The sequence below is a fragment of the Anser anser genome, assembly GCF_964211835.1.
Source record: "Anser anser genome assembly, chromosome: 3".
NCBI classification, from domain to species: Eukaryota; Metazoa; Chordata; class Aves; order Anseriformes; family Anatidae; genus Anser; species Anser anser.
In genome coordinates, this window is record NC_139722.1 from 79,525,602 (window position 1) to 79,546,803 (window position 21,202).

Genomic DNA, 21,202 nt, shown 5'->3' on the forward strand with positions numbered 1-21,202 from the left:
TATCAGATTTGCAAAATTGGAAGGAAATTGCACACTTCTGTGACATCTGAAGGGATTCTGCCTCAAATCTGTTTTGCTGTTCTTTAGAATAAAACCATCTTGTTTTAACATATTGTGGTGTTTTGTCATAGTGATAGGTTCACAAAAAGCTCTCCACCACCACCACCAGCAAAACACTTGTCTGGGTTCAGAAACATTTAAAGAACATTGCAGTGTCACCAAACACACGTTGGGACAATTGAACATTTTTCTTTGGAGAATCAATTCTCCTTGTTCTGAACAATACAACACTCTTTGTTTCAGTCACCTTATTTTTCAGTTTACATGAGAGACGCTGTCATGAAAGCAGGGTTATTGTTTCTTAAAGGCTTATGTTTTCCTGATATTCTTTTCCAGCCTGAAAACAGCAACTTATGTCATTGTGCTTACTTGCTGTGCAAAGGTCATAATATCATGAATTGAAGGATTATCACTTCAGCTGTGTAACTGGTAACAAGAACTTAGGAACTCATGAACAAAAATAGCATTTTGAATAGATTTCTGTAGGGGAGGAAGAAATTAGCAAAGATAGTGTACATACGCAGAGTTGCTCCCACTCAATATTTGGAAACAATATTCAAGCTGCTTTATTACCCCACTGGTCTTTTGTATTGGTAGTATTCTGGTGAGGGGAAGTTTGCTCACCCAAAATATTCATGAATAAAATGAGCTGTGCATATTGAAAAGCAAACAGCTAAGTGTGTTAGCTAATAAATGACAGGTAATTTTTGCTTGCTGTACTAGCCCAGCCTTATTTAGGAGATATGTCCTCTTTTTTTTGAGTAGCTGTGAAAATTTAGTTTACACAATGGTGAATCCAATTAACCAAAAATAAAAACTTATATATCCTATCTAACTCATTTTTATCCCCTCCTCTACTTTAAACATTTGTGGGCTTTTTTGTTTGCTGTTCTTGAAGTTAGTATTCTTGGAGAGAAGGCTTTCCAATTCTTCCCCTGGTCTCTATTTATGTTTTTCTCTCCCCTTTCCCTTTACTTGTCTCATTTCCACTTCTAAAATTTTATTCTTACCTTCTTTATTTTGTTTCCAACTTCATTCCTTAGAACTATTATTGTTGTGTATCTCCTCTCTGTATGCCACTGAGGGCAAAAAAGTACCAGAAAATAGAAATATAAAAATGCACTTAATTCACAGAAAACCCATTCTCACCCTTAAAACAGAGCAGATTATTTTTCAGGATATCTTAGACTGCATGACCACAGCACAGATTCTCATTAAATGTTCTTTCTGTCTTCACAATCATTTGCAGTATATTTGAAAATGTCTGCAATGTCCTGCCAGCACATAGTATCTTGGAAATGCTTAGTAAATTTAAATATAAATAACCTCATGAGAAATTTGATGGCATTGCTTCATGGAAATGGATTAGCCTAGATTAACTGGGGCTGGAGGAAAGTTGAGAATCTTTGCTGTTCTTTTTGTTTCTGGGCATGGAAACCATGGCTAAAACCCACAGAGGGTGGTAACTGAAATAATCTTTCTGGAAGTGCAGCAGATACGAACTTGTAATCATGTCTCTCCAGCGTAATGTGCACTTCATCTTCATGGTGATCTGGTCCCATGGTGGAGATCCTTGGTAGACAAACTCATGTCTTCTGCCAGGATGCAGCTCTTGGTTGCCAACCTCTCAGTTGTGTCTTTCAGCACCAGCAGAACCAATATTTGCACCCATCTGTAGATGAATACAAGTTGCCTGGGCAGTAAAAATGAGGGAGGGCAAAGGATGTAATCTGCTTCTTCCACCAAGTGAGAAGATAAAGAAGACCATTGCTCCTGTCTGTGGCCTTCACAAGATAGGTGATAATTGCACTCATGGAACCCACTATGTTTTTTGTGGCAGCAAGGATCTTCTTCTGGCTCTGCAGAGGTAAAGAGAGTGCTTGCTGCTAGTGGAGAAGGACTTTGTTTCAATTCCCAAATAAGCATATGCTGGCTGAGGTGTGGAAAGAGCTCTTTGCAGAAGAGGAGGGGTGCGATGAGAAGGCCCAGGTCCAGCATTTGTCTGGGGGAAAGACGACGTACACATTGTATTTTTCCACTTTAAGTCCTAATGGGGAATTAATATTGCACCAATGTTTATTTGATATATATCGTGCCCAGAACTTTTTTAAATTAATGTTTGGCTTCTACATAAAACAGTAAATTGAAGAACAGCACAAGAATGGCAGACTTTCCAATTTTCATTGCCTTTTCTTCTTTCCTTTTATTTATTTAGTTTAGTTTTGTTTTATTTTGCTAATTCAGGAATGCTGGGTTGCAAATATTTATTTCTTTTTATCTTTTTAATTGGGAGATGGGGAAACTGATACATGATGGTACTGGTTTATGATAAGTAGGGGAGAGCTCTCTTCCTTTTAAACCCAATCTCAGCATTGAAAATAGACCTTTTTAGGAAAAAGAAACTCAGATTTGAGGCCAGTTTCTAACGTCTCTTAAAGGTTTTGAAGATAAAGCACACAGTCACATGCCCTTTAGTAACTCTCTGCCTATATCAATTCAGATTTCATCCAGGCTAGTTTTTTTGTTTTGTTTTGTTTAAGTAACTGAATTAACTTCCATAGTTAGTGTGCAGCATTGGCAAAGACAAGGTGACAGAGGATGTTGCAGCCTATTCATGAGAAAGCTTCCCTCTGCTCCCACCCCCACCCCGCTCCTTCCCTCCAGGCTCTTTGTCTTCCATTCATTTTACCCTTAGCATAGCAGAAATCATCAGAGGGCAACGCTGGGTCTCCCCTTAGAAAAACACAAAGTATTGCTCTTGCTTAAAAAGAAAACATGCTGAAAGTTCACAGCCTCTCTAGATGGTTAGTAATTGTGTATTTTGTTAGGATCTTTTCTTCTTCAGTATGCCTTTTTTTATGCTGCTTTGTTCTGGTGCTGGTCAGTCATGTCTACAAAGCTACAGTTCAACAATCTGCTGAAACTCATTCATATTATGATAGTCCTCTAGGCTGCAAACTTGTGCATCATCAGGAATAAGTAATTCTGCATCACTTTGCTGCATTGGTGTGCTAAGACTTCTCAATTTTGGAGCAAAAGTAATGTTTTCCTCTTTTATTTGTTTGTTAATCAGCGATTCTAATGAATGTGGGAGGATCCCGTTCTGTGAATGCTGAATGTCTGACGTGACTAACATCAGCCACGCTGGCTTCCTCATGCCTAAGAGTAGGCTGTGTTGGCGTTTTGACCTGGAAGCCTGTACAATTTTCCTTGTAGATGTCTGTCCTAACGTGTATTTGCATTAATGAAGGGAAGGTTGAAGCAATGAGCTTTGTTGATTTGCTTTTAATAGTTTACCATTTCCCATGCAAAGAGGCTTTGGCTACAAGACAGAAAGCCACCTGCTTCAAAAAGAGAGTATGTTCAGTGACTGATCTCATCCTCTGATTTCGGGAGGATGTCTGAAGATAAGGTCTGAGACCATGAGCTGGACTCTGCATATTCTGGGAAGAATAGGGCGTATTTGCTGTGTGCTGTAGCTGCTTTGGAAGCTCTGTCAAGCTAAAGGACTGTGTTTTTCATCTTCCTACCCAGATAACGGAGAATGTGTGCAACAGGAGATGCTAGCATTATCTGCAGACGTTTAGCAAGAGCATAGTGTCAGGTGAGAGGCACTCCAGAAACTAGGGATTGAGTTTGATAAATCAATGGAAAGCATCCAGTTAAGCAGGATACTGTTTTCAGTAATCTTGTGAGACTTTTCTCAGTCTGTCAATTTTTACTGAGATAAAGGTGAGTGTATCGTGGCCTCAAACTCTTCGAAGTACTTCTCTTTGCCCACCACCATCACCTGTCCTTTGCCCAGCTCTACCCACCCAGCTGTTATCTTCTCTTTGACCTCATTTCATGCAATCCTTTCTCAGTTGTGGCTATATGATTATGTGATGAGGGAGGGAGAGATGTGCAAAGCTGTTTGTCGCCTCTATGTCTGTGACATTCAGCTTATGCTCTCTTACCAAGTCCCCTGGTGGTTGCATATAGGTGAATGTACGTGGTGAGAAAGACCTGATCCCTTCTGAACTTGGTGAGAAAACTGTTCAGAGGTAGACGTGTATTTTCCTACTGCTATTGTTTTTGAGTGCATCCCTGCGGGCAAGACTCAAGACCAGTTTGTGCATTTCTCAAAAGCTTCGTCATCTCTCTCAAGGAGGATTGCCATCAACAGTAGTAATGAGTGTAGAGAGATCAAGGAAGATGAGGATGGACATCTGTCATTGTCTGCCCGCTGTCCAGGGGTACAGCTAAATGATCCTATCCCATGTTTGGACAAGACTTAGCACGAAGTCCTGACTGTCACTTTAGATACAAGTGTTGTGGTAATTAAACCAGTAGAAAATAAGTAAAGTATCACCTCCTGCATAGCCTGAATGTGAAGATGTAGGGTAGCTCTGTCTTGCATGCAGCTAGAACAGCCTTTCCCACTAGCATTTGGAAGCAGTCATTCCTTCACGTGCTTACTGCCGGGAGTAAGCTCACAGTCTGGGAGGACGTGCAGGCCGCAGCCAGCTAGCCGCGTGCTGCCAGCAGCACCGCACGGCACCCAGGGTGCCTCGTAGCTGACAGGGTCCAGCCAGGGAGGATCTGTAGGCCCTGCTCTTTCTGCCTTGCTCTTTTTGAGCCAGAACGGGATTTGACTCTTTTTGACCTTACTCAACCCTGCAGCTACAGCAGCTCGTACCGTGCCCTCAGGCCTTCCAGGGGAGCTCCGGAAGCACGCGACTCTTGACATCAGTATTTGGCCAACTCTCATTTTTCCAGGTGTGTCTTCCTGGTTACAAAGGTTGAATTTCAAGGTACATTCCTACATGGTGAGAATGTTATCTCTCCTGATTGTATCTCTTCTAAAAGGGCATTTCTTTGCCCTCTTTTTTTTTTTTTTTCACATGCCTAATTCCTGCTCAGTCAGCAGTACACAAGATGATTCATGTTCCCAAATTCACTTGACACTGAAATTCTAAATCTGTTGCCCTTTCAGAGAGGGAATATATTATAAACTGTGGCTTTTTATATTCGAGAACAGAGGTGAATAAAAAGTAAACATAGGAGAATTGTAAATTCATTTTATGTGCTTCCTACCACTTGCGGTCAGAGGCTGTAACAAACAAGAAGAGATCAGGCTCATTCTTCTAATTGGTTTGCGATAAGGATGCATTCTTCTGGGGGTATAAATAGACATCGCTGTTATTGCAACAGCATGGATTTATGACAGCTGAGAATGTGGCCTCAATTCAAATGTTGTGCTTTCTTCCCATTGTATGCCTTTGGAAACAAATGTATTTTCTTGAATTAGAACCGGTTGTGGTTTTGAAGGCCACTGAATTTCAGTGGAAGTCACCAGAATTTGAATATTGTGAGGTTCAAGCTCGTGATAGTATTTAGGCTTGTGCAGCAGCTCAGTGGTTTGAACAGACCTTAGATGAATGCTGGATCCTGAGATCCATGCTTTTCAAAACTGGGGCTAATTCATGGCCCTCCTTTGATTCTCATTTGGGATCAAATATTAAATGGAGCAGAAAAAAAATCTCATTCTAGCAATTCCCATCCAGTCAAAAAAAAAATACAACTTTTTAATGACATTGTGGGGCTTTGCTGTTATTGCAGAGGCTAAAGGCAAGCAGGATGCAGACTGAGTTATCAGTGTTAGTACCAAACTTGAAGGTGCTTTATCAGATTATGAATGAGGTGAATGATAAACTATGGTTGAGAAGATAGCTTTATGGCCTGCTTAATAAGAAGAATTCCCTGATCGCTCTCTCCTCATCTATCAAAGTTAAGTTTTTCACTGTTAGAATAGACTATTTATAATTGATGCTTCAGTGGAGGTGGGGTAGAGGTCCATTACTGTATACCTTTTTTTTAAAGAGAAATAAATAGTCCTAAAAGCATGCAGTAAATTTTTACATTATGGATTAGGTAATATAGTAAAAATAAACTGTACAGTAAATGTAGGGACTAAATTGAGTAGTAAATTCTTCCTACAAGGTGCCTTCCTCCTTCCCTTGTAAATTAGTTGATTTCCTGCATTTGACATGTCAGTTTCCATTCCAGCATCCACCTTGCATTAAGAACCAAAGTGAAAAGCATCAGCTGCAGCAGTCTATCATTTTGTGTTTCCATTGGAGATAATTTAAGTATAACACTGTGACATTGAATATTGATAGAAAAATGACAGGCCGTGATTAAAGTTTTGTGCTGGGTAAAATAAATGGCTGGAGGATTGAAGAGAAAACAGCAAAAATGTTGTTCAGCATTGTATGGTATCTTGTTTTTTAATAACCCTAATCAAGTTTCCTTTATTAGTTTTAAGCACTAGAAAAATGGTTCTTCCTCGTTATTTTGAACAGTCCTTTCAGGAAAGGAAGAGCAGTCATAAAACATGTATACATTTCACATAAAATATTAGCATAGGACAGATTTAACACCTTATATCATTTTTTTCTTCTGTGGACAAGGGAAAGAGGTCATGATTATTAGCAGATTATTTTTAGATTTTGGTTTAGATTCTGATCCTTCAGCACCTACTTCAGTACCTACTTTTGTTATCACTGTGAAATACATAATAGACATGGTACGTTGATTTTGACTTCAGTATCATTACCATTGTGTTAAGAGGAAGGTATTTATGTAAGTTAAAAAGGCTTATTTTCTTTATATGTGTACCTCTTCACATAAGTACATACATACATCTTCACACCCTCACATATTATAAAGTACTGCATCTCCAGGTATACTCTGCCCTACTACGTCCCTGAGTAGAGGAGAGAAGAATGCCACAATGAGTTCTCACCATGATGAGGGCTGGGCTGGGGGCTCTACTCACCTCTTTCTTCAGATCTGTTCCTGTGCACATTTCTGGCATCCTGTGGAAAGCAGAACCACCGCTATCATCCATTCGTCAAGCTGCAGGAAAGCAGCGTCCATGTCTCTGTGCTGTGCCATGATGTCCTGTCTGGGTGGGCTGGATGTCTTCTGGATAGGACTGTTGTGCAGAGAAAGTGTCTGTGGCTCATAAGGTTTAGATGTTAGAAAAGTCAGCCCAGAACATATTTTTTGAGTGTTGGAAATGTAAGAATCTAGAAGTTAGATTGGGATTCTGAGGACTGATTTCTTGAGCTATGTGGTTCTGGTTCAGAGCATGCCCCAGTAGGTCATTACACCATGTATCTACAGAGGGGTACTTAATTGTTATTTTCTTCAAACTACTTTCAGTAAAATACTACGTTGGATACTCTGCTAGATACTATTGTATGTTTTATAAGGGAGAAGGCAAGGTTAAAGAAGCAAATCACTTGTGCCAGAGAAGCATACTGCAAGCTTCTGACTTTGCCAAAGAGCTCTAGTTAGTCTCTAAGGTAGGAGTTAAAGTAGGTTATTATCTGACAAGGGAGAATGGAGACCCCTAACCTCTTGGGAGTGAGTCTTGTTTTTACACGGAGAAGTGCAATAATAATGCTGAACAGCAAATAAATGTTGTCACTGAGCTTTGAAATAAGGGAGTAGGAAAAATGTCTTGCGCACTGGGGGAGAAACACATGATCAAAACAATACAAAGTGAATTCATGAGATTTTCAGCTCCTGAGGAGATTGCAGAGAAGAGACACAATGCAAGGAATTGAATTGTGAAATTGAGATTCTATAACTGGTGTGTATAGAGGGGTTTTATAGGATTAGAGAAAGTTGCAGGAAGAAAAAAACAGAAGTTTTTTGATTTCAGATGTTTATAAAAGCTGACTTTCTAGTGTGCAGGCAAGGGGAAAAAAAGTTTTGCTGTTCAGATGAGAGTCCAGGTTTTCTTCCTGTCTTTTCCTGACCCTTTTCTCTTCTCACTTTTATGTTTGCCAGCTGCAAGTTGCGATCTGATGAGCCCTAGCTGTACCTTCTCTTTTATCAGACTGCTGTTGAACACCAGCCAGACAGGGAAAACAGGGTTATGTGTCTCCCTTTCCCTAGAGCCTCACATGACCCACTGATAAGAACATTGCAGTTCTTGATTTGTTCAACAGATTGGTTGTAGGCATCTTAAAATACAAGAGCTAACATGGAAGATGAAGAAAAGATCAGGCTGCTAACCTTGTTTTATAAAGAGAAAAGCAAAATATATTCCTGAAGTTGTAAATATTTGTCAAATGTAAGTTGAGCTATTCATGCATGACTGAATTAATACGATAAACCAAGTCAGAGGGTTGGGTTTCTGCAAAGAGTAAAGCATTACAGCTTTCTTCCTCTAGTCCCCCGTCAATTAAATATTATTGCTCCATACTTTCTTTCCTTCGCTTGCCTCTTTTGTTCATTGCATGGCTGTTGCCTTAAGAAAAAGCAGCAAAGACATAACTATATGGAGAGTAAGAAGAGCTAGTTCTTTCCCTGTGGTGCAAAATATAAATAGAATTGAGTGACCGAAATACAGAGCAACTTTCCCTAGATCAACAAAGGAGGGGGATATAGAGAAAAGTCTTCTGATTCGCATTGCCATTTTCTGTAAGCCTCACAACTTTCCAGTCATTTTAACTGTCCTAGTGAAAATCCCTTTTGTTTCTGCCAGAGTATTTTTGTTGCACTTCATTTGCTGTCTTGTCGGAGAAAGGTACCTTTAGTGTCAGTGAATACAGTGTGTGACCAAACGTGCCCAGTACTAGAAAAAGGTACGTATGTGTGTTCCTGAATCTGTACCTTAGTGTGGCTTGCCTGTTAGAAGGAAGTTGTCTGGAGTGTTTCTTCTTAGTTAATCTCCCCTGGTAAATTAGCTTTTGTTTATGCAGTTTCCAAATAGATGTCTCACTATGCCTCCTTTTAGCTTCAGTCTCACTCTCAGTGGCTTCTTAGAGGGATTTCCCTTTGCTGTCCTTAAAATAAGCAATATCTTGTATCAACACACAGTGTTGACCTTGGGGTGTTACAAACCACTTTTAACAATTCGCTCACCAAGGGGCATTCCTAAAAGCAAGAGATGGTGAGATTTACAAGTAGCGACATCTCCAAGTGTTGATTCCAATTTGCTTTCCAGTAGGTTTTGGGGGACATTTATCATTGTGTTGGGGTTTTTTAATTATTATTTATTTATTATCATATTTAATATAAAGTCTTTTGGCTATTTTTACATGGGCATGTTTTCATTTAGGCTATAATGTTCCGGAACTGTATGTGCCTTTTGTATGTCTGCAGAGCCTTCAATAGAAAAGTCGTGTTCTCAGTGTTCCAGTTAGCACTATAAATAGTTTTAGAATAATGTTGTGCTGAGAGCCACATAAAGAGCCCCCACTGGTGTCTCTGGGAATCTTGTGCAAAGAGTGAGGAGCAATGTTCTTTGGACTCGAAGGAGGAAAGAGAGGGTCCTTGCTGGATATGACTCTCAACATGATTTTCACCCAGCGTTACATGTAGATTGAAGATACCCTCTGTATTCCTGCACCCCCTTGTCTGTGGTGTCATTCCCTAGAAAACTCCTTGTGGCTGCCACTTCCTACTTAAGACTTTGTAAAGGCATTTGTAACTATAATTTCAACTGCCACGTTATGAAGGGAACTTGCAGATAAGCCTCTCTGTTCCACATTCATTTCCTCCTGTCTATAAACAGCTCTGTTTCTCTGACAGCTCTTTTATCATCATCAACTTGACCTAATCCAGAATTCTGTGTCCTGATTCTTCCATTTGTGTTCCTGTGGATGTCTCAGCCATTCTTCAAGTCAACGTAGGTCTGCTCATTTGGATTCATTTTGCATGGTATGCTGGAGATAAGACCTGTCCAAGCTATCCATCCAGCTAAAAAATTATTTGTACTGAGTCTTGCATCTCAGTTATTCCAACACTTGTTTCTCTGGCATCTACTTGATAAAAGCAGTCGTGCCCTACCCTCAACCAGTCCAAATGCTGTTGCTACTGCAATGACTGCTCTCCCTCCCTCCCTCCTTCCCTCCCTCCTCTTTTTAAATTCTGTCTTTCTGATCATTTCACTTTGGTTTTCTCCATTGGTTCCCTCTGTTCTGTTACATTAAACATAACTGCTAGTCTTCAATGTCAAGGCTGTTTGTTCACAATCTTTTCCCACCTATTCAGTCTTTTTTTTTTTTTTTGTATCAAAAGACTGACTTCCATCTAAAGATGTTAAAATACACTAGAATCCCAGTGTGGTATCCCATTATGTTTTTACAACAACATCTTTTGTCTTTCCTGTGTGATTCCTGTATGGAGGGATGGAGATCTTAGATAACCATAGACCTGTTTCATTGGCCTCCTGCAAATCCTGAGGATTCTCATTCACGATGATATCTCAGTGTGCTTGATGGTGATTAGACTAATTACTTGCTGATGTATCTAATTAAACTGTTGTACTGTAACTAATTTGCTGTGTTCAGTCCACTGTTCTCTCAGTGTTTCTTTGAACATCCCTGTCTGTATCTAGCTCTTTGCAATCTTGCTGGTATTTGTACAAAAGCTAACACCTGGGACTTGTGAGCCCTCTGGCACTTGGAAGTTCAGAATCATTGGGTGATAAAGGTATGCTTTGTTGTTGCTGGGTCTATATAAATGGATGATGGATAGTGATGTGTTGCGGATTCCAGCAAATTGTTCCTCCCACCTCTGTTGAACTTCCCACACGATACTTTCTTGGTATTATACAAACAGGCATATAACATCTAGAGATTAATACATCATAAAGGATTTATAAATACAGGAATAATATAAAATCTCACCCAATCTTGTTGCATCATTTTGAAAAGTTGAGTACCTGATAAACCCACTGTGTTCAATATAGGCACCCACATACTTTTCTCTTCAAAGAGACTGCAAATGCACTTTTACAGTGTATTAAACACAAACCAAACTCTGAAATTCACTTGAGCTTACTTTTATACCTGTCATAACATGTAAAGATTTTGCATGTTGGGGACAACATAATTTTTAATGCTTATTTTGTCTGTGCTTCTCTGTCAGCTATTTGCAGCCTTCAAATAATTTTCACTTTAAAAGCGTTTGAAAAATGCTTCTAAACGCTGAATTTCAAAATATAGACTAAAAGATTCAGAGTCCTTGGACTTAAGTAGGCCTAGATTATCCCAGTATATTTGCATTTACTGGTTGCAGTTGAAAAGTTCAGTGTAACATCATTTAACATACTTACTTGGTACCTTAGGTCAAGAAATATCAGTTTTATTGATACAATGATAAAACAAAGATGTCTTTAAAATAAGAGTAAGCTATTAGAGGTACATTCAGTAATTGCTGATTAGTAAAGTGGGAGTAAGACATAATCAAAAGCATGTCGACCAAATTGCTGAGTCATGGATGAGTAATTGCAGCCCAGGCACTATTACCCTCTGCTTTTATATATGCTGTTCATCTTCTCCACTGTGAGTACTACATATATCACTACCTCTGTCCCAGTTTTGTCAATAGAGCTCTTCATTAAAATGAATAGCCAAAACAAGCTATCCACTGGAAATTATCACTCAGGTCTCTAGTGTGTTTTGAGTCTTTTATAATATGTCATATATAGCTGCAAGCAAACTTTTGCAAAAAGCAAGCAAATGGGCATATGTATATCTGCAGGGAGATGTTTTGACTGTGTAACCATGATGGTGTGACTGACAAATACAGAAACAGTGGGGGTTATTTTATGTTTCTGGATTGGTAAGTAAAATGCTACCTCGATGGAGCATAGAGTTGTAATTCAGTGAAGATTTTTTCCCCTTTCTAATCAGTGACACTCTGAACTCCTTGTTGGGGACTGATTTAAGGACTTCATGCTTCATCCTACCCTCAGTAAGCACTGATGCTGATGCTAAGCTCAGATCAAGTACCACAGCTTCTGGAGCCTGGTTTTGCTCTCAGTTTCAAAATACCACTTTGTGAATTTTACATCTTGGTGTCTTGTGTTTGTAGAGTTTAAAAATATACCTTTGTTGGATTAATGAATTCGTTGTGAGCAGTGCATCTCCTTTATCCTTTATTCAGAATAAAAGATAAGCTAGCATTTAACTTGGTCAGAAAAGTTAAAATCAGATAATTATTTTCCTTATTTTAATCACTTATAATTGCCTACTATTATACAGCAAGTGATATGATTTGAAAAGCACTGAGAAGAAGTATTGTGGTTATTAAATAATAGTATTCAAGTCTGTCTAGAAGTGTGTATTGCCATGGGAATTAGCACTTCTGAGTCCTATTCCAGGCTCTGCCAATGATCAGCTATATTTTAGCAGGCAACCTAATCCTTTGGTTCCTTGGAGACAAGATGTATTAAATGGAGATGTGACCACATCTCTTAAGAGCAGTGTGATGTTAGTATTCAGTGTCTTGTTCTGAAAAACTGGCTATACATAAAATTGCCATTTACTTCAGATGAAAATATCTACTTGGACATATCTCAGGACTCGTGTTTGTAACACACGTGGACATCTCAGAGAGATGACCAATAGATTGAAAGTATGAAGAAGTTTGGTATTTTGAAATGCCTAATAAATTGTTTTTCTTTAGTGGGGTAACAAAATTATAAATAAATAAAATAAAAGCATTTTAGGGAGAGATAAGGACAACATTCAAAGGTAGAAGACTGAAGGACAGGAGAGTATTACCAGCTTAATCTAATTTGATTCACCAGAGTCAAAGCATGGACATTTCAGCGTAACAAGAAAATGAACAGTCATTGTATCTATTTTACAAAAACTAGAGCTGATTTAATGCAGTAAATAGTGTGATTGCTAATACATGATGTTCTATAAGAAATTCAGGAAAGCCCCATGACTGCTGTCAGGCTGACAGGTCTATATACCTGACAGAACAAAGAAAGTGCTGGTTCTGATCACAAGATTCCTGGACTTGTATCAGATCAGGAGAAGGTCACATGTAGCCAGTGTATGCCACACTGTTGGAAACGACATCTTAACACAAAGTTTTTTAAAGTGACTTCTGCATCGGGCCATCATATTGCTGCTTTTCAGTTTGAAATAGCTTGTGTTATCTCTGTGGAAGTATTTGAGTTGCTGTTGTTTTTCCATTGTTTTTATTTTTCTATCATCTGATCGCAAGTAGTCACCCCACTTGAAATAGCAACTATTCTCCCTGAACTGCATTATTTTCTTTTGGCTTTTATTTCAGCTGTGGGAGCCAGCTGCTCCAAAGAGTGTGGGAAGCTGACTTGGAGGCCTGTCAGCTGTTGATCCAAGGCTTTCAACTGAAAGAAACCAGTTGCTGTGGTTTTGAGGAAGAGGACAACCAAATGGATGCGCTGGAGATGGCTGCTGATGGCCCTTCTGATTCTGAGAAAAGAAAAGAAGGTCACTTTCCGAAGGGCACAGAGTGGGGCAGTGTTCCGTACCCCAAGCACAGTGAGCTGAAACAGGTATCTGAAATACTCTACAGCTGGATTTGAAGTGATACTGCTGGTTTTTATTTTGAGAGGAGGAGTTAAATCTGGGTGATGGGTCAGCAGGGCAGGTTAAGAATGAACTTAACATCTGGCCTCCAATACGGGACATGAATAAAATAGCTTATTAGCTTCTTAGAAACCCTTCAACCCTTTTTCCTTTAACCATCAGTCTTCTTAAAATTTAGAAATTAATGAGGCAGTGAATACAGACTGTACATCTGGATTTAAAGGAAAAACAGTTCTCTTAAGATTCTTTAAGTATTTAACACAGATTACCAGCTATTCCTCATCTCACTGACGAGTTTCACTCTGACTTAGGTCTAATGACTAGTTAGCCTTGGATCTGTGTTAGCTGTAGTGGGGAGGGGGTAATTTTTCCTCCCCTCGTGAAAAGGTCAAAGGCTTCCTAGCTCAGATGCAGGTAGGCTTCCAGCATATAGCAAATATTAAAAGAAGGAAAAAAAAATCATGAGATTTGAAGGGTCTGAGAAATTTCTTTTAAGTTTTTGTGTTCTGCTCCGGAATGCCATCCTTGCTTAAATATTTACAACTACCTAAAAATCATTTAACTGCACTGTCAAGGCAAAAAAAAAAAAAAAGGCAATTGAAAAGCTTTGTGACCCAATAGCTGGACTGTGACAAAAAGACCCTCCAACAGGAGTTGTTTTTTCAGTTGATTGACAAAAATTAAAAGTGTGCTTAATCCCACATGGTGCTAGGAGCCATTGAACTGTGCATTACATTGAAAGCTGATACCATATTTTGCATTTATACTGGCTGAGACTTAGCAGAAAGCCAGGTGTTACCTTACTGTAAAATCTCTTCTTGTTAGAAAAATTCTGTTTTTAAATTGGGCTTCAACAGTACTTGCAGCCTAGGAAAGACACTTTACAGACTGAATCCACATAGAGAGGGTTTTTGCTGTAAATGGTCAACTGTGGATTTGATTTATTTTTTTCCTCTGTGATTTTTTTTTCTCTCATCATATCCCTGATGAGTTGGTTGAAGTAATATGAGCTGTTCTGTTGGTCATGGAAAGCCGTGATTCCCTTTTAAAAGAGCAGCCTGGAAGCTCTGGAAGGTTTGGGGCTTTGTGACTGTTTCTGTAGCACTCTTGAGATTCGTGCAGTAGATATCAGCCATTTCATCTCTGCAAGTCTCTATCATTTCCCTGGAAAGTGGCATTGTTATCCCCTAGAATGACATACAGGCAACTGAAGTGAGGTGACTTTGGGTTCTGGATAGAGCTGCAGGAATCAGAAAGCCAGGTTCCCCACATGTTTAGTGGAAGGGGACAGTATATTTACACCATTTTTTGATAATTTCTTCTCTGTCTCTTATCAGCTACAGAGGGAACTTAGGGACACTATCCACCTAACTTCAGCTCTTCATCTAGCTGCTTAAACTTTGTAGGATAAATGCCTTTGCTTGCAATCTGGCCTGTCCAGCCATCCTGATTAAACACTGTTTTGAGAATGTGCCATAATTTATATAGAAGCTGATGTGTAAATACAAACAAGAAAGTACCTATCGGTGAAGGACCTATGGAGGTATTCTCACATCTGTTCTCACAGTGCTCTTACGACTGGGAAACTTGAAGGGAAAAAAAGCAGCAGTTATGTTATCATAAAAACATTCATTCATTTTCCAGCTTTTAGAAGGGGTTGAGCAACACAGCAGTATTTTATCACAGTTACTTGAATAGCCTCCCTCTGCTTCAGGGCTACCTATAATTAAGACCATTGAGTATAGGTTACGCATCAGTGACAACTGCAACCCGTTACAACCATAAAAACCAAACAAAACCCATAGACTTTTTTCTGGTTCTGGAATTTGGGCTGGTCAATAGTTTTTATATTTTAAGGATCAGAGATTTTTTTCCTTATGGGATATAGAAGTTTACACGATCAAGTGCATCTTATAGTTTAGGTAGTAAAGCTGGTAGGATCTCAGTAGGAGTGACAGGCAGTATCTAACCTTTTAGAGAAGAGCTAGCTGTAGCATACTGTTCCCTGCCGTCTCCCAGCAGTTCATAACAAGGCAGAATATAAAAGCAAACAAATGAACCTGACACATTTCTTAAAAATCGTGCTAACCTCCTTTTTAATGCTTTGAAGTGGAGAAGATATTACAAGGGAGAAAATGTCTTGATTTGTAAATGGACTTAGTTGAAAGTTATGTTTTCAGATTGGATGTTAGGAAAATGTTCTTCACTGAAAGGGTGGTCGGGCACTGGGACAGGCTCCCCAGGGCAGTGGTCACAGCACCGAGCCTGCTGGAGTTCAAGAAGTGTCTGGACAACGCTCCCAGGCACATGGTCTGATTTTTGGGTGGTCCTGTGTGAGGCCAGGATTTGGACTCGGTGATCCTTGTGGGTCCCTTCCAGCTTGGGATATTCTATGATTCTGTGGCTCTATGAAAGGCAATCCACTGTTGCAGCATTTAAATGTTCTGTTATATGGTATTGTAATGTTTTCATTTTAAAAATGTTTTATATTCGTGGCTGTGGTGGTTTTACCTTGCTGGGCAGCTGAACTTCACCACAACCACTCTCTCACTCCCCCTCCTCAGAAGAGGGGGAGAAGAAAGTATGCTGGAAAAAAAAAAGGCTCATGAGTTGAGATAAGGATAATTTAATTAAAGGGAAAAGGAAGAGGGGAAAAAAACAAACAAAGGCCACACAGAAACACAGGGAGAGAAAAAATAAAATTCTCTACTTCCCATCAGTGAGCTGTGTTCAGCCATGTCCCGGGAAGCAGGGCCTCAATACATGTAGTGGTTGTCTGGGAGGACAGACATCTTCATAATGAGAGCCCCTCCTCTCCATTCCCTTTCCCACCTTTTATTGCGGAGTGTGACACCGTACGGTATGGAACATCCCTTTGGTCGGTTTGGGTCAGCTGCCCTGGTGATGTCCCCTCCCCACCTCCTGCCCGCTGGCTTTGGGATGGTTTGGAGAGAGTCCTGCTGCTGTGCCAGCACTGCTCAGCAAGAGAGAGAACACTGGTGTGATACCAGGGCTGTTCTAGCTACAAGTGCAGAGCACAGCACCGTATGGGCTGCTGCAGGGAAAGTTAACTCCATCCCAGCCAGACCCAGTACAGCAGCAAAACAAAAAACAATGTAGTAATGTGGATTTTAATGTCTACCTTGGCCATGTCTGTCACTTTCATAAAGAAAGTCTTACTGTTGTCCATTAGTAGTTTTTATAACTGTTTTTCAGGAGATACCATTTATTAGTGGAGGTACCTAATGGAAAAACATGTATTTGTCAAATATACTTGGCTAGATATTATTTAACAAGCCTGTGCCCTCTCTGTGAGAGGAGTAGTTTGATGTCCTTGCTACGTTTCTAGAACGACCCTTCTCTTCTGCTGTGTCACCTCTGCTCTCCATTAGGGAATTTCTAAAGAGACAGCTGTTGGTCACTGAAGCAAGAAAAGAGTGGCATGCTTTGTATTGAGAGATTACTGAATTGCTAGGTTCAAAACAGTACTGCAAGGGGTAATATTAGCGTATGTGTATATATGCCTTTGAAGGTGCGTTGCCTTCCCAGGTAATTAATTCTCCTGATGGTGGAATGCTATAAATAAAGTGCCCCAATTATTTATCATGTTCTATCTGGCTAAATATTACTGAGCAGTGGATTTGTTTTTATTGATGTATATTATAAATGCAGTTTTCTTGCATATAATTATCCTTCTGTGTAGGTTTCATTAGAAAACAAAGAAACAAACACAAGAATTAAAAAAAAAAAAAAAGAACAGAAGAATAGAAATAACCCCTCACTTAGATCCTCAGATACTGCTTTGCAGAAGGGACATTTTTCATCTTTAATTAAATATTCTCACTAGATCACAAGATATGAATGTTCTGATATAAAATATGCAAGGTATAAATTCTGTGAAAGTTCAGATATTTTACTGTCATGTGTGAGTACAGGTTTATTAACTGTCAACAGTTACTTTATAGTCTTCATAACTGTTTTCTAAGACAGTAGAGAAATTTTTCTCAGGTTGTTTATGCAGTAGACTATGGCATACCCCAAATAATCCTGTAAGTCAGACTTCCTTTATAAAACTGACTGTTAACCAGGGAAAACAATCACACGTTTTGGCAGCTCAGCTTACTGAAACATCATTACTAATTTTTTGGTCAAAATTAAATAAAGTGAGGCCACTAAAATTAATACCAAAACAATCTTGAGTTACTTAAAATTAAGGTGCACCCTTCTCAACTACAGATAATTTATTAGAGTATAGTATTTTAAAAAGTGCTGAAGCAAAGTTGTAGACGGTACTTCTAGTCTCAATCTTGTCAAAGTCAGTTGTTTTCTAATGAAGTTAAAATAGATTCTTGTTTTTTCATGTAAGCGTGTATTCTTCAGGTAGTAGCTGTTCTGCCGAAAATGAGGTGCCCTGCCAGTGCAGTTCTAGTTTGTCTTTCGCTAACTAACTGGGATTGATTTTTCTCCCAAGTCTCTGAGGAATTCAAGATGGGTTCTAATTTTCATCCCGGAAATGATCCATACTTTTAAACTGCAAATTATATTGCCAGGGCTGCATGTGAGTGAGATGAAAGTTGCTGTGGTCATTAATATGTAGTTAGATGCGTATATATGAATATATGAGTGATTTCTAAAATATGCAGTAGCGTTTCATTTCTCTTCAGACATTAATGCCTGCTTGTTCCACTACTTATGAAATCTTGCTTTATTTTTGTTTGTCAATAATGTATGTATAAGCTATACCTTTTAATAACGCTAGCAGCATCAATGATAACTAATAAACATAGAGATGTGTGTGTGCTGGGACCTCCCTAACACCGAGTATCTTGATGAACATGAGTATGTGTGTGCCTGCAGGCTTGAGTTCCTGACCTATCCTTTTTTCTTCTTCTGCTATCTGGCATGCTGTGCAGTGTTCCCTCTTAATCACTATGAAGGAAAGAAACACCTACTAGATTTCAAGAAAATTGAGGTGATTAAAGTTACAAGGTAAAAAACAAAATTCAGTAGTGTTACCTTTCTTGTAAGTCAGCGTTTTTGGTAGTTATCCCATCAGAATTCTTTGTAGGTCATTTCTCATTTTTTCACTGTTAACGAAGCAAGAAAAGAGGTAAGAGTTAAGGGCTGGTTTTCTTTCCTCACTTCTGCATACTTCAGTTTTGCCATCTGGGAAGATGTTTAGAAGTCTTTTTGAAAGCATTAGTGTTGGGAAGGTTCTATCATTGCAAAGCATTCATTTGATTCACTGTTTTCAAGATAATAAATGTTTTAAGTGATATTAAGTGAGCAGCTATGAAAAAAAGTAATGTTCAGTGTGCTGTCTGTCATTAAAAAGAAGTCATCACAGCATATGACACAACATTTTTTAGAATTTAGCAATAGCAAGGAACAAGAAAGCCTCGGTTAGCAGGCTGCAACTCATTACCGTGCATTGAGATAGCCTGTGATACAGGAGGCAAATGTGCAATGCGTAAAGGACAAAGCCTTTAGAATGCTAAATAAACTGTGCTTTCATTTGAGTTTTAATTAAATATTGTATTTGTAGAGCTTCAAATGTAATTTGGAAACTTAAAATCTAATCATCTTTTTGAATGTCAGCATTAAGCATCAGTGGAAGTCAGTGTTTGAATGTTTTCCATATTAATCCAAGCTGGAAAGGGTTGCTGTAAAAACAGGAATCTGGCTTGTATACAATGATCAGATCGTTGTTGTACAGTCACACACGTGGTTGTGCGGTAAGATGCCCCTTAGCTGCAGGTGATACTGTCATATCTATTGGTAAACATGCTAACTCTTTAGATGGAGATAATAGTATCTCAGTAAGTTTAATGCTTACAAGTATGTTGCAGTGAAAATATAATAAGAGAAAATGAGTATGGTAGGTAAAATAAATCTAAACAACCTCTCTTCATATAGACTACTGAAATATCCAGAAATCATAATGGTCTTATGGAAGAGTAATGATTTTATACTTTATTATACATATATATACATACCTGTGATACTAAGTATTGTCCTATCAAAGTACTATCCCTATCTCTGTTTATTTAGATATTAACAATATAATTATTTGAGATAAGTATTAATGATTTTCCAGGAACGTTAACATGAAATTTTTCGACTGTTCCTCAATCAGTGAAAAATTGCCAAATTTCTTACAGACTTTACAGACAAAGTAAGTTTTGAAAGAGGAACTATAGTTACCACATGTTACTAATAAAAACCATCAGTGGGGGCAGAATCTCCTGCCCAAAGTCATTTACAGGGTTTGTGCCAGAAAATTTCTGTAGACTTTTGAATGGTGTTTAGATCAGTAAGAGCTTGGTAGAGAAGTTTGTCTCAATCTATATTTAGTCATTCAGTTTTAGAGGCAGTGTTCCTTGTGGGTTTTAACAGGGAAGCCAAGAGTCAGGCTTTAATAAAATGTATTCAAATTTAGCTTTAAATATTGGGTGGCTGCCACGGCCCCATTAGAAAAGCAATTGAAATGTTTCATACATCTGTAGTAAAATGATGTAATTGTTCAGCTTATATAACTTTTTATGTGCTATACTGTTTTTGTAAGTTCCATTGAAATCTTAATGTTTATACATGTATGTACCATATACTTAAAAACTTATCTGTAACAGGTTGTGGAAGACATTTCATTTGGAGCAGAGGGTCATTTATCTGAGGTAAGTGTTTTCTAGGCAGTATAAAGTGGTGACATTGTACAGGCCTTTCTGGGGCTGAATTAGAATTAATGATACCTGTTCTTACAGTGTTACCTTTTGGTAAAAATTTGAGAGCAAAATCGCTATGTAGTATGCAAGCATTTAGAAAAACAACAGAGGCACCATCAGAGTTGGCCCATTCCTTTTTTCCATTGAAGATAATGGCAAAATTGCTGCATATTTCAGAGAGTTTATAGTTAAATTTCACTTTGCCAGTGCTTTTAATTCAAATGAACAACAGAAAGGATATGTTGGGGAAATGTAGAACCAGTTATAGTTAGCCAACCCCACTGTAGCACCATAATAATGCTTAAGAATGGAAAAAAATCATGATGTTTTACACGGCTCCTCGTGTATCACTAAAAAATGCCTTTATAAATCCTCTTGAATTTATTTGAAAAGTATAGTAGCATAGAGCAGAACACATGTCAATAGGATTTTTGCCTGAATAAAAATAATGGATGTTTGTCATTTCATTCTATTTTCATAAATAAAAAGATGTCAGATCCTAGTCTATATATTTGAGCAAAGTCCAGGATAATTGAGTAACATAAGATGCCCTGTGAAAGTGATGAGAAAAATCTGCTTGTTACTGTCTACATACAAACTAAGAGTTTAGGTAATATATGTGTAAGGAGATTGATAGTGGTTAAAGGAGCTGTACAGATTCAGTGTGATCAGTATGCCTTGGGTTGCAGCCTACATATTAAGGAAATTTAGTATCCATGCATTTTGTCCAGCCAGCAAATTAATTGCATAGGTAAGTAACCCCCAGTTGACCTCCCATATTAGTATACATGCCACCTGACGAGTACAAGGGACAAGCAGTTAGCCAAGCAAATGAAAAAAAAAAAAACACACAACAACACACACACAAAACCAGAAGAAAGTTGCAATTTGGGATAACTATTCATATGAGATATTTCTTTGGATCCCCACCAATGAATCCAAAGGCTGTGGAGCAGCTGGAACGCTCCAGGAAAGATAATCTATTGCAAGACCAAGCTCAGATTGTTGACCTTGTATACAAGGAGACTGACATGAGAACATGCCTAG

General features: G+C 38.7%; 1 protein-coding gene across 1 annotated transcript in view; it reads left to right on the forward strand.

The window, feature by feature from the left end:
* LOC310897445 (disrupted in schizophrenia 1 protein-like) overlaps nt 1-21,202 on the forward strand; it is a 228,033-nt gene that overhangs the window by 184,151 nt on the left and 22,680 nt on the right. The window contains 2 exon segments of the mRNA XM_083831104.1: nt 13,156-13,399; nt 20,063-20,107. Of these exon segments, the coding sequence (XP_083687230.1) occupies nt 13,156-13,399; nt 20,063-20,107 (289 nt within the window).